Raw genomic sequence first — 22,520 nt, 5'->3', positions numbered from 1 at the left:
CGCCTCCCTGGGAGCTGCAGCACCCCGGTGGGTTCAACGCGGCTGCAGGGTTTTCTTTGGGTCCTCGCTTGGGGCGGGCAAGTTCGCCAACCGCGTCGTAACTCGCCACCCACCCCAGCCGCGATTACTGCCCTCGTTCCATCGCGGCGTCGCCGGTGCAATCAAAACTGTTCATTGTCCATCGGCAATGCTGTGGGGCACGATACCTTCCTGACGATGCCCCGCGCAGGCCCCACAGTGCTGGGCGGCCTCTTAAACACTGGCCAACCCCCGACCTGCAGCCTCTTTCTCCCAACGACTCGGCACTGTCCTGTCACCCCATATCACTCCATCCTCCCACTCTCACCTCTGTGTCGCCAACCACCATGTCATCCGACGAGAAGCCAGCTTCCAGCCACTTGGACCAGGACCCCGAGAAGATCGGGCACGGTAGGTGCTGGGACCGGGCCTATCAGCGAGAGTACCAGCTGGGCTGACCCTGGCAAGAGGTGCACATTGCCATCGCCGACGATGAGTCGCCTGATAATCTCCACCGAGGGTTGAAAGACCGCCATAGTGAGTGACAGAGTTTGCCCCCGATTTTTGTTAGCTGACCTGAACAGTTCAAATGATTGCCCTTGGGTAAGCCACGCTGCGGGGCGCGTTTGTACTAGCTGCTGACAGTCCTTTCCCAACAGTGGTGTCATCGGAGTGAGTTTGCTACCGCCAAGCATCGAATGGACTGGGCTGACCCCATCAGACTGCTCTTTTCATTGGTACCGCACCTGCCCTTGCTGATGGTGGACCTGTGAGTGGAGAATCCCGCTGCATGGAGCACCCTGCTCTGTGCGGAGGGTTGGGACCTGTTTGCTGACGTCGTTACAGCTCGGCGTGCTCCTTGGCTTCATTGGTGTGTAGCCACCAGACCGTATAATCGCTCAATCGCTAACCTTGCAGCGATGGGTTCACTCGTCTACTCCGTCATGGCATGTCTGGGTGAGATGATCGTCCACACCCCCATCCCCGGTGGCCACATTGCGTGAGTGATTAAAAAAACGTAAAAAATCAATCAAAATACCCTTTCTCACCGCCACAGTCTCGCGCAACGTTATGTAGGACCCAGCATGAGTTTTGCGATGGGCTGGTTCTACTGTGAGTAGTCTGCCGTGGCCATACCTAACGTACACAGGGTACCTCTGGACCATCCTTCTCCCCGCGGAGCTCAGTGCGGTCGCCGTCCTGATCGGCTACTGGGTTCCCGACATTAACCCCGCGGTGTGGATCGGTATCGCGCTGGTGGTTGTGACCCTCCTGAACAGCTGCAGCGTGCGCGTTTACGGCGAGTCTGAATTGTGAGCAATACCATCCTCTGCTGAATGTGTGTCCTCGACTAACTTTTCTGTTCTCAGCTGGTTCGCCTCGCTCAAGATTGTTCTCATTGTGGGCATCATCCTGTGCAGTGTCATTGTGTCTGCGGGCGGCAACCCCAAGCACGAGGTCATTGGCTTCAAGTACTGGACGGGCGAGAACGGTCCCTTCCAGCAATACAAGGGCATCCCGGGAAGCCTTGGCCGTTTCCTGGGCTTCTGGGCGACCCTCACGCGCGCCGCGTTCGGCTACGTTGGAGTGGAAAACGTGTCCCTTGCCGCCGGTGAGGCCCAGGACCCGAAGAACTCCATGTCCAAGGCCATTCGCCGTGTGTGGATCCGCATCGTCATCTTCTTCATTACCACTGTGTTTGTCATGACCCTCATCATGCCCTCGTCGGACCCCCGCCTGCGTCTCGGCACCGGTACCGCCACGTCGTCGCCATTTGTGATTGCATACCAGCTTGTCGGCATCAAGGTCCTGCCCAGCGTCATCAACGCCGGTGTGCTCTGCTCGGCGACCTCGGCCGCCTCGGCCCACATGTACCTCGGCTCGCGTGCGCTGTGGGCTCTGTCGTACAATGGCCGTGCGCCCGCCATCTTCCAGAAGACCAACCGCCACGGCACTCCCTACCTCTGCGTCGCTGTGGCGTTCGCGTTTGGCCTCCTTGCCTTTACTTCTGCGGGTGCCAAGACCGCCGGCGAGTGAGTAGAGTCCTGAACATGGCATGTGTATCGCACCCTCCTCCTTCTAACATGCCGCAGCATCTTCAACTACTTCTCCAACATGGTCTCCATTGTCGGCCTGATCTCCTGGGCGGGCATTGCGTTCATCTACCTGCGCTTCTACGCTGCGCTCAAGTATGCCGGGCTCAACCGTCGCGAGCTCCTGACCCATTACTGCACCTGGTTCCAGCCGTACATGGGCTGGTACACGCTCATCTTCAGCTCGTAAGTGTATTGCCTGTACGTCACAGGTTCGTCGCTGACTGGTATCCCACAGCATTGTCGTCCTGTTCAACTCGTGGGCCGTGTTCATGAAGGGCAACTGGGACGTGGCCGACTTTATCTGCGGCTACCTCCCGGTCCCGCTCTTCTTCATTGCCTACTTTGGCCACAAGTTTATCACAAAGTCCAAGATGAAGCCGTTCGACGAGATCGACTTCTTCACCGACAGCAAGGCCGAGGACTTTGGCGAGGTCAAGGCGCAGCCCACGACGGTCTGGGGCCGTATGCTGCACGCCGTCATTTAAGTAACGTGAAAAGAGTGCCGGGGTTGTGGCAGGCTTTAGTAGTAACTTTTGAGGACGAGAGAGTAGCGGGGGGAGGTATAGCGCGTGCAGGGCAGAAATTGTATGAATTGTCATGGCTTCCTATTGCACCACGGCAGCGGTGTCCATTGGAGCTATACCCAGTCTCGTGAGTCGCGTGGTTAGAAGAAACGGGCCGCATGCCGCAGGTCCGCCGTGTCGTTCCGCTGTCCTGCCCCGACAGATCCAATAGAAGCTTCTTCTTGGCGCCTGTGGCCGTCGACTCCTCCACACGCCCCCGGCCATGCCAAGACGTTTGAAAGCTCTTGCCGTGTACACACCGTGCGACGGTAATTAGCCGACTTTGCAACTATGAAACATCCCGAACGGCGAGGCTGAGACGGGGGGGGGCCAGGAAGGTTTGACAAGCCGGATACGCGGGGGCTTTTCCTCGTGCGAGCATGGGCCAGTCCTGGGCCCTCGGTCTCTCGCAGTCGCACTGCATGGTGCTGTTGTCGTCGCAGCATATATGTATTGTGCGGCATGGACATTCTCTGCCAGCTGCGGGAAAGCTGTTCTCACGTTCTTTTGTTTCCGATCCGCATCAGCCGGGTGTTCTACCGCACCCAAAAAAAAAAAACGCAAAAAAAGAATATCCGAGCGACTAGACGTACTAGACTGCGGGCCCAGGGGTGTGGGACTGACGTCACTAAACGAATCACGTGACCCCACTGGGTGCGCGGCCCGACTGCGCCTGCACTGGGCGGGGGACCGAGAATGGGTGGCTGCTGCGGGCTGTGCCGGCGGGGGGTGGTGGGCCGGTGGGCTGGTGGGTGCAACGTGCATGGGTTGTGTTCTGCGTGTGGGTCTGCACAGAGAGATCTGAGACGGGACTGCGCATGCATGTGCGGCCTTCCCTAGACGCCCGTGTCAGGAAGCATACGAAGGTCTACACCCCCCCTTGTCTCTTCCCGGGGCGGTGTATGTGTAGACCGTGTGGGGTCCAACACGCCGCACGCCTCCAGCCCACAAAATGTCTGAATTGTCACAACAGTAGGTAGGACAACTCACCTACACGGTCGCGTTCTCTTCCAATCTCTCTCAACCGTCTCTCTCTGTCGCCCATCTGTCCACTTCTTTTTTTTCCATCTCTGCTTCAACCCCGCTCACCGGCACCGTCAAGCACCCCGCTCACGCCATAGCCCGCGGCTTGTGGTACGTGCTCCATGTTGGGTCATCCCCAACTGACCCTTACCAGGCGCGTTCCCCCCACTCTCCTTCCCGTCAGCCATGATCGCCCCCAAATGGCGGTACGCAGCCGGAGCGCTCACTATCCTGGCAAGTATAGCTATCTTTGACATACAGCAGACCGCTGACTGGCTGTAGGCGCTCCTCCATGTCTCGTTCTTGACGGTGTTCCGGTCGTCGTCGTCTGGGTTACCGTCGATGACATCGAACGAGGCCACAGCCGAGTATGCCCCAGTGGTGCCCACCCACGACGACCTGCGGCTGCTGTCTGAAGCAAACGACGAAAAGTTGACGTCGCGCCGACGAGCCAACGCCGTCTTTGTGGTGCTGGCGCGTAACTCGGACCTGTTCCAGTGGCTGGAATCAATGCGGCAGATGGAGGACAGGTACGTTCCAACGGATCTTTGAGGTATCGATCGGCCAAAGGACTCACAGTCGTCTCCAGGTTCAACCACTGGGCCCGCTACGACTATGTCTTCCTCAACGACGAGGTATGTTGTTCTCCCGAGACTGTATAGTCAGCATGCTGACTGCCTTCAACAGGAGTTCACAGACGAGTTCAAGAGGCGTACACAGTCGCTCACGAAGGGCAAGTGCCAATACGGCCTGATTGAGCATGACCACTGGAACCAGCCGGACTGGTGAGCAAACCTAACTCGACCTGTCCAGTGCTGACGCTCGTAGGATCGACGAGGAAAAGGCAACGACTGCGCGAGTCAAGATGGTCGAAGCTGGCATCATCTACGCGGGCTCGGTGCCGTATCGCAACATGTGCCGCTTCAACTCTGGATTCTTCTTCAAGCACCCGCTTCTCGCCCAGTACGACTACTACTGGCGTATTGAACCCGACGTCCGGTTCTTCTGCGACCTCAGTGAGTGTCCTCATGCCATTGCCCCCACACCCCGCGCGCGCGCTCACCATCGCAGGCTACGACCCGTTCCTTCTCATGCAAGACACAGGAAAGGTGTACGGATTCACCATCTCCCTGTACGAATTCATCGAGACCATCCCGACCCTTTGGGATGAGACAATGAGTGAGTCGTGTGGGCCTTTTGGCGATGAACCTGTTGCTAACTGTGTAGAATTCATAAAGGAGCACCCCGAGTACGTCGCGCCCGACAACGCCATGGAGTTTGTCTCGGACAACGGCGGCGAGAGCTACAACCTGTGCCACTTTTGGTCCAACTTTGAGATTGCCGACCTGCGCTTCTGGCGCTCGCAGGCGTACACCGACTACTTCAACCACCTGGAGAGCACCGGCGGGTTCTACTACGAGCGCTGGGGCGATGCACCCGTCCACTCCCTTGCTGCGACGCTGTTCGCCAACAAGAGCCAGCTGCACTTTTTCGACGACATTGGCTACCGCCATTCGCCCTTCCAGCACTGCCCCCAGGGCCCGTCCCACGAGAAGAACCGCTGCATCTGCAACCCCAGCGACAACTTTGATTTCGAGGGCTACTCGTGCACGAGGAGGTATGTCAACATGCCGCCTCCGAAAGAACTCTAGGACGTCACGACCGAGGACGTCACGGCCGGCCGACCGGCCGACATCAGACGACAATTTGGTTGAGAATCTCATTGTTTCCACCATAGACACATCTAGCTCACTCCACACAATCTTGTATGCATGCATAGACCATCTCTTGCAAGTCATACATGGTGAAGGCTGACTGCGCCGAGCTACTTAAAGTGGGTCAATTTCGAAAGGGAATACGGGCTGTGGGCTTTCGGCCGCCCGCCACGCTCCGCCAAGCACAAACACAGGTGGCGACACAGACCTCACCGATCACCATGTGCCGTGTTTTGGGATCCAGGGGTGCAGCACTGCTTCCTCCTCGTGCCCCGCCCTGTATGATATTCACCACTACATGCATGCTACCGACGAGCTCATATAGTACAAGAGATGACGAAAAGAAATGTTCCTAGAAAAGAGATACACCCTGTTGTCTAACTGATCTAATGGGCCATGGCAGGCATGGCCTGGCCCTTTGCGACCTTTTGCGGCTTGTAGAAGACAATGAAGCCAATGAGCCACAGGATACTCCACCCAAGCTCAAAGTACCACGACGCCTGGACGTTGGCAAAGTTGTACAGGCCGCCAGGGTTGACGGTGAACAGGCCGGCCTGGATGGAGAGCGCAATGACGCTCGACGTCTGCATCGACGTCTGGAGAATGGCGCCAATGACGCCTTCGCGGCCCGCGGGAGCGGCTTGCATCACGCCGACGCTGGGGGGCAGTGGTCAGCCACAAGCTCGAGTGTCAAGGACCGCAGCGGAAACTTACTTGGTTGCGACGAGCACAATCTGCATGCCGGCCGAGCCGAACACCATGCCGGGGAAAACCCACTTCCAGTAGTCGACGCCGACGACGCCCTTTGCCTGCGTCCACAGGGCGTAGGCGCCACAGCACATGGTCATGGAGATGATGATGGGGGTGCGCGGGTGGCGGGTGAGGCTGGGCCACACGACCAGCATCGAGCTGAAGATGGCCGCCGCGATGCCCTCTGGCAATGTCCGGACAGCAGACAGGAGCATGCTCTCGCCGTGCACCTGGTGGAACAGCTCGAGGAAGGGCATAAAGTTGACACCCCACCATCCGAGCGTGATGAGCGCAAACACCACGAGCACGGTCACGTTCGGGATGCGCCAGATGGAGGGAGGGAGGAGGGCGTCAATCTCCGGAAGACGCGACTCCCACCAGAAGAAGACGGGGTACAGGAGGGCGCCGATGATGAACGGGGCCAGGAACGAGGCCTTGGTCCAGCCGTATGTTGCGCCAAAGGTCAGGCCCATGATGAGCAGCAGCTGGGCACAAAGCATGCTGTGAGATTGGTCAGCCATCGCAACAAAAGCCACACAACTAAGCAAGCCACGTACAATCCGATTCCAGGCAGATCCATGGCCTTGATCTTCTCCCGCTTGCTGGTGATCTCCAGAGTGTGGCCGCCCTCGTGTGGGGGGATAACAAAGTGGGCTACGATAGCCGAAGGGATCCTGCAGTAAACGTCAGCTGTGACACGCTCGGGGTCCAACACAGCTGTACTCACGTCACGAGCGCAACCATGCGGAAGAACCACCTCCAGGCGGTCATCTGGCCGCCGTTGGGGATCAACTCAAAGACACCGGCAATGATCGTGCCAGACACGTTGGCCAGGGAACCCGTCATGCCGTAGATGGTGTACGCGCGGCCACGCTGCTCGCCGGGAGGGAACACCTCTGCGATGAGGCGGTAGGCGGCAGGCACGACGCACGCGCCAGCGACACCCGTGAGGGCTCGCAAGACAAAGAACGAGTAGCGGTCCTTGAGGAACGATAGAATGAGGTTGAGAATGCCCACGGTGCCAAACCCGTACAGGAACACGGCCTTGGCGGAGAACAGGTCACATATCCGGCCCCAGAAGAGCAAAAATGAGGCAAAGCTCACAGCGTAGGATGTCTGGGGTGTCAACTCACACAGTCTTCAGAGGCACACAAGGCGGTGACTCACGATGATCCATGTCTGCTGCTCAAAGATAATGCCCAGGTCCTCCGATATGGGTGCGGTGAACACAAAGAATGCGGATGAACTCAGAACTGCGAGTTGAGGGTCAGTGGGCGTGCCTAGTGCATGTTGACAAGTTTACGTACCATCAATGAACAAGGACGTGACAAACACTAGCAGCGCACACCACTTGCGGCCGTTACTGAGAGGGAAAGCGACCTCTTTCTCGAGTGTGTCTTGGCCAACAGCTGTCATCTGTGACTCGTTTTCGGATGGCGTGGGAGGACGCGTGGGGGTGGGCGAAGGGACGGTCGAATCGAGAGCTGGGGTCGGTGGTGTCACAGCGGCAGGCTGCTGGACCCCACCATGGTCTTGATGGTGGGACATTATATTAGTAGTACACTGTAGAAGAGTTGAGCGATGGCAAGAGGAGACGCCACAATGAATGACATGCCATGGCGCCTTTATGAGCGCGGAGGATTTGCCTCTTGGTCCGGCGTGGTCGGGTGGAGGGGCGAGTGGAGGGTGTCGGACTCCGCCGCATCTGGGCCTGGAGAGATTTTTCCGGGCTTGTTCCGCCTCCACAACTCTCCACAATCCACACGGGGTACGCCGTCAGCCCTCCACAGCGGGTTGGTCTTGGCACGAGCTGTGGATGACAAAGAGTTCGTTGGGCCGCAGCAGAGAGCTGTCAGCTGTCAGCTACCCGGCGCACGTCAGTCGACCGCCAGCGGGGAAAACTGGTGGCCAGGTGGGGCCCCCGTTCGCCGCAACCACTCATCCGCCACTCCGCCGCCTCGGACATTATGGGTTTGCTAATACGATGCTTACTCAGTTAAAGCGCCGCTGGGCGTGTCCCAGCCCATTCAGGCACGCCGTGTCCATGTGTGTTGACGGTCTTGTCAGGTTGGCGTTGGCATGTTGTGTGTACTGGTGTGCTTGCGTACCGATGCCATGTGGAAACACAGTCTGCTTGTGACGGGCCCTGACCCGCCGCAAATGGTGATGACTTGCCAAAGGAAGAGAAGAAAAGCGCGGTGGGATGTGATTCAAGGTTATTGTACCTCTGCTTGTGCTGTGAGTGGCGGATGACGCCACTTAAGGCTTGCTCGCTATGAGACGTGATGAGCACAATGCCAGAGGAAGATGACGCGTGCTGCAGCGCGTTTCACGAGGACACGCGCCTGGCCTGTAGGGGAAAAAGGAGGGGCAATGTTTGTCTGTTCCCTCCCGTTTGGATATGTCGGGAGCAATTTGGTCCCTTCATTAATAATTACGTAATCTGGATTTATTACGTAAGCGGTTTTGATGACCGCGGGAACTCCCTCTGTGTGTGGCCTGTGTGTGCCCGGTTAATTAATATATTGAATTTGAAACTGCTAATACAGTTGAGATGTCAGTAAAGGGTGGCTCTCGGTGAATAAAAAACAAACGGGACTTGAGACAACTCTTGCGCGGGTTAGTCGCGAATGATCCCACTCGACATCTCAGCATCTTTCCTGCCAGAGGCGAGGCACAGTATAGCAAGTCGTTCCCGCGTCGCTGCTTTGTCACTGTGCTTCGTCACTTGGTCGTCGTGAACGGAACTAAAACTCCAAGCTCCGCGTCAACCAAGGGATGGGCCAACACACCCCTGAGCCTCAGCCCACGCTTCTATCTTAAGCGGCTGTGTAAAACCGCGCAAACCTGTGGCCTGTGGCCTGTGGGTATATCACCCACGCTGCTGCAGGATCCCTCTGATCCTCTTAAGGAAGCCAAGAACCGCTTCCTGCACGATATGGCGAGAACCCTATCTGGTTACCAGCAGCTTCCGTCTGGCGTCTTGGCAGCAATATGTACTTAGAACCTCGGACCGTCGTCAGGGCCCCAATCGGCTGCGGAACGATCCGGTGTGCCAAGGGGATTCTGGGGATGCTATAAACGTTCTTGACACTCTATGCTCTCTCTGTCATCGGGTCCGATGGTGCACACTGTGGTGACGAAGGGCGGTGCTGAGGTGTGCCAAAGGTCTGGCCACTACAGGAGGGAGGCACGAGCGCCACAGCACAACTGTCTTTTGAAGGCCAGCCTGTTTCTCAAGCTCTCAAAAGCAATGGTTGCTATCGTGGCGGGTGAAAGGCAACGTTGCTCACGGGTACCACTGGTTGCCTGATGCTCCCTCGAATGGCAGGCGCTGGGGGTGCGCACGCCTTCCGTAGACAGACAGCAACAGGGACCGTCAATGCCACCGACAGCTGTGTCTCATTTTCAGGCCACACTGGGCCGCTGTGTCCATTTGGTTCTGTGACCACGGCTCGTCTACCCGGCAGACGCAGCAGACGCGGGAGGCCGCAGTCCAGTCCACGACCTCATTCCCTACACTTGTGACGCTAGTGTCTGTACATAATCAGAGGTTCTGGTCCATGAACAGAGGTGGACGCGGAATGCAAGAGGTTGAACCGATGCGCCACGGACAGGGAAGACCATGCAGGGCCGTGAGAATGAAACCACATTTGCCTGGTTGCTGACCGGCTGCGGATTCCAGAGTGGTCCACTTTTGGCCACGGCCTTCACACCTTGTCCGTCCTTTCGCACGAGTGCCCCTAAGCGAAGACGCGTGGGCACCGAAAAAAAAAAAAAATGAGGTTAAGTGGGGCCTTTTCGGCCGCAAGGATATGCAGGGCCGTCGGTTCGTCGGGCCCTCGCTGTCACTGGCAGGAACGAGACGACGACGGTCGAAAACGTAACTATCCCAGAAAAGACCATCTGCAGTGATCGGCATTCTTTTCCAGTATCTAGAGCACATGCACATTTGTCTGTGGGTCTTTTGGTCACGCAGATGAGATGCATGCCATCCGCAGGGCATGGTTACCTCTTGGCAACATCCGCAGCTCTACACCGAGGTCTAAACCGAGGCAATAGCGAGCTGTAACGAGTGCGTTTGTCAATTTTTTGGAGCGCCGAGCCCACCAGCCAACCGAAGTTGGCATAAATGCCAAGCCGATGAGGCCAGGGAGTTATCTGATTAGGCGGCCGAAACGCCTCCGAAGGGTTCCACTCGAGCCTTTGAAGACCGAAAAGTCCCTCTGGGCCTCTGTCTGCGGCCCCCGGACAAACTTGTTCACCTTATGCGTGCGAAGCTCTTGTGCATAGGGCGGACTGATGGACAGCAGGTCTAGGCTGTTCCGCAGGCTGCTGGCGTGTATGTCGCTGCCCCGGCAAGGGTGAAAGCCAATCTGATAAGCCCACAACGGCCGACGGTGCGAGAGCACGAATGAAACTCGTCACAACGGCAGTCTTTCGGGTGCGATTCTGTTCATCGCTTACAATCCTTCTCCAGCTCGTTCCCCACGAAGCCCATTGCTCGCTGCGGGTCTTCCCTAGCCCCATGGTGGCGTCTGTCACCACGGTACTCATAAAAGAGCACGGTATGTGTCTCCCACCATCAATCAGTCCCTCAAAACCCACTTTACAGCGTACGTTCTTTTGTTCCAACGGCAAAACTGACTAGCTCAGAATGGAGTCTCTCTACGCCAGGGCACATGGAGGTGCAGCGGCAGCAGATGCATCCAACAGCACCACCACCACCACTACCTCGTCAACGGCACTGCCGACCAGCGGCAAGGCCTTCAAGGCCGATCGTAGCGCCCACCGCAATGTGGGTATGTATCTGCCGTGGTGGATCATCACCGGTGTCGTGGGCCTCCTGTGCATCATCTACCTCATTTCCCTTCTGAGGGCCCGCATGATCCGTCGCCGGGTCTCGACCGCTCGTCGCAACAACACCAGCGGTGGCACCACCGGCACCAAGGTCACTGCTGCCGCCTACGCCATGTACGCCAACTTCGCCCACGTCCGTGTCTTCCCCCTCTGGATTTACAGCTTCACCAGTGCATCGGATATCTTCTGGACCGCAGCGTACACTGGTATCACCATTGGTATCACTTGGTGGGCGGCAGACTTCCGCGGCCAGACGGCCAACTGGATGAATCTTTTCGGTTACATGGTTTGTGAAAAACCCCTCCTGCCAGGTCGTTTGTGAGCTGACGTTTTTTTTCCGCAGTCGTTTGCCCAGATGCCCTTTATCGTCGGTCTCGCTTCCAAGAACAACGTCTTGTCGTTCATCACGGGTATCTCGTACGAAAAATTCAACTTCCTCCACCGCGCTGCTGGACGCGTTGCCCTCCTCGGCGTCGCAGTCCATGTCCTGGGCTGGGCCGAGAAGGGCGTGTCCGCTGCCCACGGCCCTGGCACCGAAATGTTCGCCGCTGGTGTCCTTGCTGCCATTGCTCTGTTCTTCATGTACATCACCTCGTTTGCGATCGCCCGTCGCGTCATGTACGAGGCGTTCCTCCTGATCCACATCAGCATGGGCATCATCTACATGGTCGGCTGCTACTTCCACTGGCCCGACTTCAAGATCTGGATCTGGGTGTCCATGCTCCTGTGGGGTCTCGACCGCTTGACGTCGCTCGCTCGCCTCATTGTCATCAACCTTGCCTGGGTGATCCCCTTCCGTCGCCACAAGGCCCAGTCGTGTACCGTCGAGGTTGTCGACTCTGATGTCGTCCGCGTCACCTTCAAGCGCCCCATTTTCCGCTGGAACGCCGGTCAGCACGCCAACATTATCATGCCTGGCGTCGCCACTCTCCGCTACGAGCGCCACCCGTTCACCATGGCCAACGAAGTCGACCCCAAGGGAGAGGGCAAGGTCGTCTTCCTCTGCCGTGCCCAGAGGGGATTCACCCGCCGCCTCATCAACCGTGCCGCCGACCAGACCGACAACACCATCACCGCATACCTCGAGGGACCGTACGGCACCGCACACGACATGAACCACTTTGACACCGTTGTGCTGGTCGCAGGTGGATCGGGTATCACCTACGCCATGGCCCACCTGTGTGCCATCGTCAAGGCAAGTCGCGAGGGCACCACGGCCGTCAGCAACGTCCAGCTGGTGTGGAACGTCCGCCACGCCAGCTGTGCTGCTTGGATTACGCCCATCATCAACGAGACGATTGCCCGCGGAACCGGGTCGGTGCGCGTGACACTCGACATTTACGTCACCAGCTCTGCACTGGCCGACGAGCCCGGAACCCACGCCAGCGAGAAGCCTGCCGAGACGCCCATGGACACGCCCGGCGCCGAGTCTCCCTCCGACTCGGTCTCTGCCAGCTCGACCGACCTGACCGTCATCAACGAGAAGAAGTCCTCCAAGGGCATGAGCCACAAGCTGGCCCTCAGCGCCGGCTTCAACTCGCCCGCTGCCGAGCTATCCAACTTCCACCGCGGCCGTAGCCACCTCGAGGGCATTGTGCGCACCGCTGTGGACACGACTGCTCGTGAGGCCGCCGGCGTCGCCGTGGCCGTGTGTGGCCCCGACAGCCTGTCGATCGACGCCCGCCGTGCCGTCTGCGAGGTCAACTCGGCGGCGGCCATCCTCCGCGGCCAGGCGCCGATCGAGTTCATCTCAGAGGTGTTTGGCTGGTAAACCAGACACTGGGGTGCGGGTGGGAGCGTGGTATGAGGGTGCAGAAGTTAGCAGTTGGCCAGGAGCCGGTACCCGATCTAGGAAGGATCGATTTACGAGAGACATGTTTGCCCCATAGAAGAGAATGACGTTCGTTAGAAATGAATAGAAACGATTGTTACGTCAATATAAACAACTAGTGCAAGTTATTGGATAGAGCAGTCAGACCAAAACAGACACGACACGTTGGCTGAGCAATAAGCACCACACTGGCCCAGACACAGACAGTGCCACTGCATTTCTCAGATATGCACACTGTTGCAAAGCATCCACCTAGTCATCGTAGTCTCCCTTCTCGGCATCGTACACCATGTTCCACAACTCGGTCTCGAGAGTGTCACCGTCGCGGTGCGTGAGGCGGTCAGTGGCGGCCAGAGCCTTCAGGTCCTTGACCACGGCGTCGTAGGCAGCTGTAAGCTGCGCAGGCGTGCCCACAACCTCTGCCTCGTCCTGGAGCCAGAACTTGTCCGCTGTGTTTTCCGTCAGAAAGAGTAAACGCGACGATATATCTCCTCTTTGCTACTCACACACGAGCAGGCGGTCGTTGATGAGGTACAGGAGCTGGTTGGCTGCCTTCTCCTCCCGCGAGAGCGTCTCCCTGCTCAGCTTGGAGGCCGCAGCAGACACGGTGCGGCTCGTCTTGAGCTCGCTCGGGCCCTCGAGGTACCCGCGCTGAACTGCAGCAGCGACGGCTGGGAACTCGTCGGCGTCGATCTTGCCCGCGAGCACGCTCGGCAGCGGGAAGCGCAATGGCTCGGGATGGGTCTTCCTCCACATGACGCCAGGGAGCTGCGCGCGCCGCTCGGCTTCCTGCGCCTCCAGGGCCGCGATCCCGCGCTCGTGGAAGGCCAGATAGTTGAAGATGAGCGCCGCGCACCGTTCGGTCTGAGCGGGCTTTGCGTCAAACAGCACTTTGCGGTTCGCGTCGATGTAGATCGGCTCGGCCATCAGGTCGACGTCCTCCGAGCCAGGGATGGGTCGAGGTGACAGTGCGGAATCGCCGGCAGCATCGATCCAGCCTTGCACGATGACGCCGGCCTTGTCAATGTTGCCCCCGACCTCGGCAACCAGTGCGGCCCATTCGGCTTGAGGCGTGCGGTCCCACACCGGGTTGTCTGTGTTGGCGTCAGTGGGCTGCGGGTGGGGATAGCCTCGACTTTGTGCTCACCTTCGTGGAGGACAAGGGTCTTGCGAAGACAAACAAGCGTGTGGACCTTGGTCTTGCGGTCGGCTGGGACATAGTCCTCGTCCTCCGGGTTGGACTTGTCCTTGACGACCTTGAGGCCAACGCCGGCGATCTCAAGCGCGAGCTCGTCCTCAACGGGCACCTCAATCTTTGTGTCTTCCGGGTGGTCGTCAATAAGGTCTGAGAGCGTCCAGTACAGGAAGTTGTCGGCCGCGACGTTGGTGATGGACGTGGGAAGGCCGAGGTTGGCAACGGCGGGACGCTTGCGCTCGGCGGCCTCGGAGCTCTCGTCGTCGCTGCCTGCAATGTCGAGGCGCTCAAGGAGGGCCTCTGGGTGAGCAACTGCACTGGCCATGGCGATAGTCGTTTGATGGTGGATAGATAGACAGTGAGAAAAAGTGGGACAACGTTTAAACGACGTGTCCGTGCTGCTGGCGTTGGGCAATGGGGGGCAGCGACCCCCGCCCTTGTGCCTGCGCTTTCCCGCGGGTAGTTTTCAGGAAACCTCCTCTTACGGGGAGCACCCGCACTGTCTCTGTGTCTTGGACGTCGTAGCCAGTCTCCCACGAGGTGCACACCAGAAGCCATGCAGCGCCCAGTTCTCGACACGCGGCAGCCGTGTGTACAGGTGGAGGAGGACATCTGACAAGTCAGCCGAGACTTTGGGCGTCGGGATGAGGTCAGAGAGATCAACAGGGATCGGCGGATCGGTAATGTCCGAGCGGTGCCCCACGTTTGGTGCTACACGTCCGCACCCACATCTCTGTGCAGCCCGTAAGCACACCTCAATGTTGTTCTTGGAGATGGAGTGTGCGACTTTTGGGGTACTGGATGACTGGCGACTGCTTGCTACGTCACTTTTGTCGTCTCATACCTTCCACAAGGGCAAAAAGGAAGCCACAACAACGTGTTTGGAGCCCGCTGCTGCGTGGTGGCTGTGGCGCTGGGCGGCGTGAGCGGACGCTTTTGGGCGCCGAGGACGCGGCCAGTCGGGGCCTCTGGCGTGTCTGGTCTGGGCCGTGTTGCTCAGCGTTGGGTTGGCTGCGCGCCAACGGACAGTGGACGCGTATGTGGCAGGCAGGTATCACCGCTTACTGTACATGTGGCGCTCTGGCTGGCTGGAAAACAAACAACTGCATGGCTACTTTTGTACGTACGCTGCCCCCTCCCCCACAATCTGTAATTCTCCCCTCAGAACGAATAGATAAAGGTGTCGTTCTCCAGGTCGGTCAAGTCAAGGAATGCCTGCTCGCCGATCTGTGTGGTCGTTCCCGCCGTGGTGTTGAACTCGAGTTGCTTCTCCCTAAGCTCGGCCCACTTGCTCTCAGCCTCCAGAGAAAGGTCGACCAGGTTTTCGCTCGCACCACGGGCTGCACGCCTGCGCGCGTTGCGCTTGTTAAGCATGTGCAACCAGGTCGCCATGGCGACCACGCAGAGGATGATGACAGACAGCGAGATCACCTGAGAGCGAAGGGCGATAAAGTAGTAAGGTCCGACGTCGTGCGCAAAGAGCTGAGGGCCAATGGCGTTGCCAATGCACACAAACGTCCACTCGACCGAGGCGATGGTGGCCTTCTTGGTCGATCCAGCAGTGTTGGTGTTGGCCCACGCAAACACAAGAGGCGCAGCCGATCCAGAGAACTGGAGAAGCATGTAGAACGCCAAGAGCTGAGGGCGGTATTGCTCGCCACGTGGAGAAATGTACATGCCGATGGACCCCGCAAGCGAAATGACGACAAGGAGCATGAGCATGGGCGACTTGTACTTGTACTTGGTCATCCACCAGCCTGCAAAAAAGCCAAAGACGATTTGGATGGCGCCTGGGATCATGTTGAAGAGGGTCGTCTGGAACTGGTTGTATCCCAGCCCTTGCAGGACAAGAGGACCAAAGGTTCCGAGGCCGCCGGCAGTGATAGCCTTGGGAAGAACTGCGAACGTTAGCAAATGCAACGTGCCAGTGGTCACAAAACGTACTGATGCCAATAAGGAGATATGTCTTTGGGTCCAGGGCGACTTCGCGAACGTGCTCCCACTTGAAGTCTGCCAGGTCAGCGACATTCCACCGGTGACTACCCACGCTGTCCCTGGACACCAGTTTGGTTGTATCGGACACGCTCAAGGGCGATACGCTTCTCGTTTTCGTTCAAAAACTTGGCCGTAACCGGGCTGTTTGGGAAGAGAAGGGCGTTGGGGATCGAACAACAAAACGAGATGAGACCAATGGCGAGGAAAATACGCTGGTAGGGCTTGAGGACGGAGTTGTCGATATGGCCCAAGCCATAAGTCAAGAGGGATCCGAAAATGCTGGAGAAACCATTCTGGAGGTACCACCACTGCGAGCGGAAGCCTTGCTCACGGCGGGTCCACCACATGGCAGTGACAATCATCATGGTCGGTGCGATACTCGCCTCAAAGAGGCCCAGCAGGAAGCGAAGGGCGGCGAGGCCTGTAAAGCTGGTGCAAGCAGTCATGCACAGCATGCAGATGGACCATGCAACGTAGTTTGCAGAGACGTAGTAGCCGACCGGCAGGCGGGCAAGAGCGTAGACCGCCACTGGGATGGGGTTAAGGACGGGGTGAAAATGCTTCGAGACTTACGAGGCTGGCCGATAAGGGCGCCGATGTAAACAATCGTCGACAGCCACGCAAACTGGGTGCCACTTCCAGTTAGCAAAGCGAATGTGCTGTCCAACTCACTGTAGGCCTGTGTCCTTCTGAAAGTTGAACACCGAGGAAAAGGAGATAGCGCTTTTATCGAGCTGCTGGTTGAGATACATAATTGCCATGAGCGGCATGAGACGTTTGTCAATCTGTCGGTGTCAGTGACTGCGACTCTGGGACGGGACGAGCGACCCACCTTGCGGCGAACGGCAGCGCTCTCCTCGGCGGTAATCTCCGTGGCAGTTTCACCGTGCTCTACAATAAAGCGAGCGGCGGCATCGAGGTTGGTGACATCCCGCACCTTTGGATCGGTGCTGTCGATGGAGGTCATGGCTTCCAGGTGGGTGACCACTGGGGCTGATACTTCCTTCTCGTTCATGTCGGAGTGGTTTGTTGTGGCATCGATCTCGGCTTGGGAGAGGGTTATATGTCTGTCTCAGATAGCTGGTGTTTGTCGCGGGAGGACCCTAGGGTTGGGAACATCACGAATGGCCCTGTGTTCTCAATCTGATCGCCATCTGCAGCGCATATCGCGTGAGGGGCCTCACAGTCGGGGACGGGGTGATGGCCATCCTTCAAAGGCCCCACACGTTTGGAATAGCTCGTGCCGGAGTGTTCCCCGCGGGCAGAAGGGGGCCCCCGGATGGTCTGCTCCAACGTCATCAAATAGGGTTGACGATGAACATCCAAGCATTTTCCAAGCAACTTCCGCCGACAACTTGGAAAAGATGGCACTGCCATCATATATCCATATATCTGCGAGTTTCCGTCACGCAATGAGTCTCCCGCCCACTATGGCGTCGACGTCCCAGACGGATATTACCTGGATTAAGCCCTTAAGCTCGGCGCTCGAGGGCCGAACGTTGTGACTGCCCACCAGTCGGAATCGAGAGAGGTTTTGCAAGAGGGCGGACCCCGGTCCGAATCTGGATTCCGATGTTGGAATCCGAGGGGAACGGCCTGACGAGCACCATTAATGACGACGAATGTCCCAATAAGCAGGTCATATGACCAGCGTTCATGGGCCCCGCGTGAATGTGTTGGCAATGTGTAAACAACGAATGTTTTGACGCGCGTCGGTCGCAAACCACCGGGCGGGCACCTCCGGACCGGCGCCACGCACGTTGATTGTGGTGGACGCTATAAGTTATCTCTGTAGACTGTGTTGATGAGCCCACAAACAACACAAACCATGTCCGAAAAGCGCCCCAACTTCCTCCTTATCGTTGCCGATGATTTAGGCTACTCTGACCTGGGTTGTTTCGGCTCGGAGATCAAGACGCCCAATCTGGATGCTCTGGCTGCCGATGGCTTGCGCTTCAGTGACTGTGAGTGCAATGTTGGTCCAGCGTGAGGCTAACGTGTTCCCAGACCACACCGCACCAATGTGCTCTGTTGCCCGCGCCATGGTCATGAGCGGCACGGACAACCATGTGGCAATGCAGCAACTTCTGTACCGCAGCGTGAGTCATACTGGATCGTGTCGTGGGCTGACCGCCGCAGGACGACGGACAGACCATGGGCAACGTGTCGCTCTGCGAGGGCTATTTGAGTAAGTGCTGAATCTTGGAATTGAGGCTAACACGTGTCAGCTCGCAACATTGCAGCCATGCCTGAACTCCTCAAGGACGCTGGCTACCAGACGTTCATGTCTGGCAAGTGGCATCTTGGGTTCCGCCCAGGGTACATTCCGACTGACCGCGGATTCGACCGCGTCTTCTCTGTCCTTCCTGCTAGCTCGAACCATTTCGGTTTCGATCCTAAATGGGAAGGCGGCGAGGACGCGCGTCCTCCTATCCACGGCCACCAGCCACCCATCTACGTCAAGGAAGACCAGCGATACGAGGTTACCCCCAACATGGAATCGAACACCGAGGGTTTCTACTCGTCCAAGAGCTTTGTTGACGAGCTCCTGGGCTTCTTCGGCGACCGCGAGGCATCTGAAGAGGACAAGGATCGCCCCTTCTTTGCCTATCTCCCGTTCACCGCACCACACTACCCGTTGCAGTGCTTCAAGTCGGACCGTGACAAGTACCGGGGTGTGTACGATGAGGGACCTGGTGTCCTGCGCCAGAAACGTCTCCGGCAGCTCGTCGAACGAGGTATCATTCCCGAAAACACGGTGCCGCACGAGGTCTTCTCGCCCGAGAATGCCCCGTGGGAGGACCTGAACGCCAAGGAGCGCACGTACTCGGCCCGTGCGATGGAATGCTACGCAGGCATGGTGGACTGCATGGACCAGCAGATCGGCCGTGTCATTGAGCACCTGCGAGAGACCGGCGAGCTCGACAACACTGTGGTCATGTTCTTCTCCGACAATGGCGCAGAGGGTACCGCCCTCGAGGCCGAGGAGCTCATCGGCCCATGGCTGCTTGAAACTATCAACGTGAGTAAACATCACAACAAAACGGCCATGCATTGCTAACACCTGTGTAGGAGTTTTACAACAACGAGTATGACAACATTGGAAACGTTGATTCGTTTGCGTGGGCTGGACCCCGCTGGTGCCAAGCCTCAACCGCACCTAACCGCCTGTACAAGCACTTTACGACCGAGGGAGGTGTCCGCGTACCGCTCGTGGTTCGCTACCCTGGGTTCAAGCACCTGGCTCCCGGTGGCATCTGTCACGCGTTCACCAGCGCCATGGATATCCTCCCCACATTCTTGTCCCTCGCCGGCGCCACCCACCCCAACGCCAACCCGGCTCACGCAAGGGCGACGGCCCCATACCACGACCGTCAAGTCTTTCCCATGCGCGGCAAGTCGTGGGTCCCGTATCTACGCGATGGCCTATCCGCCGCGTCCACGGAGACACCGCCGCATGCTGGGTCGTACCAAGGGGAGGCCGAGGCGGTCTATGGCGTCGAGAAACCTGTTGTGGCGTGGGAGCACTATGGCAAGTGCGCGTTGCGCAGTGGCCGCTGGAAGATTGTCAACATGCCCACAAACCAGCCCACTGGAACCGGGAATTGGCAGCTGTACGACATGTACAGTGACCAGGGAGAAACAAACGACCTGGCAGCTCAGCATCCTGACATTGTGCGCGACCTCCTGGTCGAATGGGACAAGTGGCAGGGCGAGACTGGCGCACCATCCCTTATGATCGCGAGCGAGGTGGAAGAGTGAGTCAAACGAGCTGCGTTTTGGCGCTGACACTTGCAGCTTGTTGTCTGGCGATGTCATATCCGACCAGAAGCTGTGGATGCGGCTGGGCAACGGGAAGCGCTTTGACGAAGGGTTGTAGATCGTAGACCAAGATGTTTGTCTTGTATGCCGCTGCGGGCGATATCCGTGGTGTGGGGCACCATGTTTGTGGATGCACATGGTCGTCGTTTAGATCGCGGATCATGGCGGTGTCGAGTTGTCCGCTCCGTCCGCTCTATTGCTTTGCGTCTCCGCGTCTCTTTGTTCACGTTACACATTATCCAGTACCATGCCCCTTGCCATTAGGTGGGCTACGGCGATGCACCACTATGCGAGAGACTGACGTTCTTCCCAGACACGCAGCCTTCAACGTGGAGAAGGCACGTGAACCTCCACCCAAGGGCACACTGCACACCACGAGTTCCGGCGTGAGCTACACCGAGGTCGACGAGATCGAGGACGAGGATGGAAAGTGGAGCCGCGCTCCCACCCCTCCTCCTCTACGAGATGAGGATGACGGCGAGGCGTTCGTTGCTCATCACCGCCTCGCCTCCAGCGGCAACATTCTCGAGACAATGACCTGGATCGAGCTGTACAACAATGGTCTCGTCATGGCTCTGCGCAAACGCTTCCCACATAACAATCATTTGCACGACCGAGAGCCGGGAGTGAGTTCTCCATGTTAGACCACGAAACTTATTCCAGATCGACAGTCGACAGCTGTTTCAAGACAGAGGGGTTCTTGAAAGTGACTGTTCGGCAATGACTGGACGGACCCAGGCGGCTATGCGGGCTCTGTTGGACTTTATCGACGAGCGCTACAACCAAGTGTGCTTTTACCTCATCGTTCTGCGCTAACTCCAGTGAACAAAAGCGTCTGGAGCTGCCTCAGAACACTACCATCTACCCACTGCTGTGGTGGTTCTTCCGCCCTGGTACCGAGGTCGAGGCAGACGACAATACTGGCCAACGGGTGAGTGTCGAGGCATGTGTCCAGCGTTAAGGATAGACGGCGTACGTGGTCAGCAACTGGTGGTACGACTACAATGGCTTTCGAGCCAAAGTGTCGTGTCGTCAGTGGACGGGTGAAGCCTTCCAGGTCATTTGGACGACGCTGTCCCAGAGCGAATTTACCGACGTTCGCAACATCTCCGACCTCAACTTTTGGCCCCTGTCTGCAGCCCACAAGGCCAAACTCGAAGCTAGGGGAAAGGTGTACGCCGAACAGGTGAGGCGTGATCGGAATGCTTTCGCTGACACAAAAGTACATTGGCATCGTCCACGCAAGCTATAACGGATCCTTCTACGTCAAGTCCACCGTCGGGTTGTGAGTTGTGGTTCAACTCTCGAACTGACGCTCAGTGTACCCGAGCCGGGAAGTGGACGGGTCATGATAGACGTTGCGACATTTCGCCGTCTCCATCCGCGTGAGAACATCTTCCCGTACGTTGAACGCTGTCCAGAGTCTCTGCCTGACGCCAGCGACGATATCAACCGCAAGGAACTGAAACGCGGGTTGCAGCCGCCGGCCGCCAAGCTTCCGGATGACGAACTGTTCCTGCTCCCTTCCTACATTCACGCCTTTTCGCTGAGGAAGAAGCGCTGGGGTCACTTCCTCATCGACCGTCTGGCCCCTGTGGAGTGGAACTCGTCCGCCTTTGACCACCTCGTCATCCCACCAGAGTATCGGTCAGTGGTTCAGTGTCTCGTCGACGTGCACACGGGTGTCCTCGGCGATAGTCTGGTGGCCGACATTGTTAAGGGCAAGGGCGAGGGTGTCATGATGGCGTTCCATGGACGGCCCGGTACTGGCAAGGTGGGTGCAGCTGAAATGGGACAGTCTGCTGAGGCCCAGACCCTCACCGCCGAGGCCGTGTCGGAACATCTCAAGACGCCCCTGTACATGGTCAGCGCGGGCGAGCTAGGCACAAACGCGTCGACGCTGGAACAAAAACTAAACGCGGTTCTGGAGGTATGTACCCTACGTCACAACGCATCGCGACTGACGCTGCCACCCAGCTGGCTACCGTGTGGAAGGCTGTGCTGCTGATAGACGAGGCAGACATCTTCCTGCAGAAGCGTGCCACTTCAGACATTGAGCGCAACGCACTGGTCGGTGTCTTCCTGCGACGTGAGTAAACAGTACCGGCGGCACCTAACATGCAGTGCTCGAGTACTACAACGGAGTGCTCATCGTCACTACCAACAGGCTGGAGGAGTGAGTATATATATACTTTAAAGGCGCAGCTGACGTCGTTTCAAGTCTGGACGAGGCGTTTGCGTCTCGTTTCTCCCTCACCCTGCCCTTCCGTGACCTCAACGTCGAATCACGCAAGTCCATCTGGAAGACTGCAAGTATATTGGTTCGCACATGTCGCTGATCAAGTCCAGTTTATCTGCAAATGCCGGCCCGACCTGAACAGTGACGTGCAGTTGCTAACTCGGGCTGGATTTGACATTGCGGAGCTGGCTGGCTGTGAGGTCAACGGTCGGGTCATTAAGCAGACTGTGAGGACCGCACAGGCCCTGGCGCTAAGTGCTGGTGTTCCGCTTGCGATGGAGCATATCCGACGTGTACAGCAGCTCGGTATGCTGGGAATGTAGAGCAGTGATGGCGTACATATATGTAGAGCCTCCTGATGCTCTGTCAGTTGGGTCGCTTTTGTTGAGGAGCAGAATCAAGCGACAGGAATG

At 57.9% G+C, this 22,520-nt stretch overlaps 8 protein-coding genes across 8 annotated transcripts; 5 read left to right on the top strand and 3 right to left on the bottom strand.

The window, feature by feature from the left end:
* Positions 1 to 365: 365 nt before the first annotated feature.
* EHS24_008250 (uncharacterized protein) lies at positions 366 to 2,599 on the top strand (the record flags this gene model as incomplete). The annotated part of the gene is made up of 12 exons (XM_028623568.1): positions 366 to 429; positions 487 to 555; positions 603 to 621; positions 678 to 690; positions 740 to 787; positions 865 to 889; positions 937 to 1,018; positions 1,076 to 1,131; positions 1,169 to 1,331; positions 1,389 to 2,051; positions 2,112 to 2,297; positions 2,350 to 2,599. The coding sequence occupies 12 exons, from the start codon at positions 366 to 368 to the stop codon at positions 2,597 to 2,599; spliced, it is 1,638 nt and encodes a 545-aa protein (XP_028476501.1).
* A 1,030-nt stretch (positions 2,600 to 3,629) lies between these two features.
* KRE2_1 (alpha 1,2-mannosyltransferase 2.4.1) lies at positions 3,630 to 5,352 on the top strand (the record flags this gene model as incomplete). The annotated part of the gene is made up of 8 exons (XM_028623567.1): positions 3,630 to 3,649; positions 3,855 to 3,906; positions 3,983 to 4,230; positions 4,290 to 4,335; positions 4,388 to 4,485; positions 4,529 to 4,716; positions 4,772 to 4,879; positions 4,928 to 5,352. The coding sequence occupies 8 exons, from the start codon at positions 3,630 to 3,632 to the stop codon at positions 5,350 to 5,352; spliced, it is 1,185 nt and encodes a 394-aa protein (XP_028476500.1).
* Positions 5,353 to 5,801: 449 nt separating this feature from the next.
* On the bottom strand, positions 5,802 to 7,713 carry EHS24_008248 (uncharacterized protein; the record flags this gene model as incomplete). Its single annotated transcript, XM_028623566.1, has 6 exons — positions 5,802 to 6,072; positions 6,130 to 6,666; positions 6,723 to 6,839; positions 6,893 to 7,281; positions 7,333 to 7,418; positions 7,473 to 7,713. 6 exons carry the CDS (start codon positions 7,711 to 7,713, stop codon positions 5,802 to 5,804), a joined length of 1,641 nt encoding a protein of 546 aa, XP_028476499.1.
* Positions 7,714 to 10,822: 3,109 nt separating this feature from the next.
* EHS24_008247 (uncharacterized protein) lies at positions 10,823 to 12,796 on the top strand (the record flags this gene model as incomplete). Its single annotated transcript, XM_028623565.1, has 2 exons — positions 10,823 to 11,311; positions 11,369 to 12,796. 2 exons carry the CDS (start codon positions 10,823 to 10,825, stop codon positions 12,794 to 12,796), a joined length of 1,917 nt encoding a protein of 638 aa, XP_028476498.1.
* Positions 12,797 to 13,108: 312 nt separating this feature from the next.
* Positions 13,109 to 14,376, bottom strand: EHS24_008246 (uncharacterized protein; the record flags this gene model as incomplete). Its single annotated transcript, XM_028623564.1, has 3 exons — positions 13,109 to 13,305; positions 13,363 to 13,950; positions 14,004 to 14,376. 3 exons carry the CDS (start codon positions 14,374 to 14,376, stop codon positions 13,109 to 13,111), a joined length of 1,158 nt encoding a protein of 385 aa, XP_028476497.1.
* Positions 14,377 to 15,212: 836 nt separating this feature from the next.
* Positions 15,213 to 17,061, bottom strand: EHS24_008245 (uncharacterized protein; the record flags this gene model as incomplete). Its single annotated transcript, XM_028623563.1, has 6 exons — positions 15,213 to 15,949; positions 15,996 to 16,061; positions 16,099 to 16,575; positions 16,620 to 16,681; positions 16,719 to 16,831; positions 16,879 to 17,061. 6 exons carry the CDS (start codon positions 17,059 to 17,061, stop codon positions 15,213 to 15,215), a joined length of 1,638 nt encoding a protein of 545 aa, XP_028476496.1.
* An 813-nt stretch (positions 17,062 to 17,874) lies between these two features.
* On the top strand, positions 17,875 to 19,926 carry EHS24_008244 (uncharacterized protein; the record flags this gene model as incomplete). The annotated part of the gene is made up of 6 exons (XM_028623562.1): positions 17,875 to 18,010; positions 18,054 to 18,145; positions 18,186 to 18,234; positions 18,275 to 19,068; positions 19,119 to 19,804; positions 19,845 to 19,926. The coding sequence occupies 6 exons, from the start codon at positions 17,875 to 17,877 to the stop codon at positions 19,924 to 19,926; spliced, it is 1,839 nt and encodes a 612-aa protein (XP_028476495.1).
* A 189-nt stretch (positions 19,927 to 20,115) lies between these two features.
* Positions 20,116 to 22,430, top strand: EHS24_008243 (uncharacterized protein; the record flags this gene model as incomplete). Its single annotated transcript, XM_028623561.1, has 13 exons — positions 20,116 to 20,132; positions 20,182 to 20,494; positions 20,607 to 20,654; positions 20,701 to 20,799; positions 20,836 to 21,054; positions 21,092 to 21,153; positions 21,189 to 21,269; positions 21,309 to 21,642; positions 21,682 to 21,798; positions 21,846 to 21,957; positions 21,993 to 22,044; positions 22,090 to 22,189; positions 22,260 to 22,430. The coding sequence occupies 13 exons, from the start codon at positions 20,116 to 20,118 to the stop codon at positions 22,428 to 22,430; spliced, it is 1,725 nt and encodes a 574-aa protein (XP_028476494.1).
* Between the last annotated feature and the right edge of the window lie 90 nt (positions 22,431 to 22,520).

The sequence above is a fragment of the Apiotrichum porosum genome (genome assembly GCF_003942205.1).
Source record: "Apiotrichum porosum strain DSM 27194 chromosome Unknown scaffold_6, whole genome shotgun sequence".
NCBI lineage: Eukaryota > Fungi > Basidiomycota > Tremellomycetes > Trichosporonales > Trichosporonaceae > Apiotrichum > Apiotrichum porosum.
This window is presented reverse-complemented; position numbering and strand designations above follow the sequence as displayed.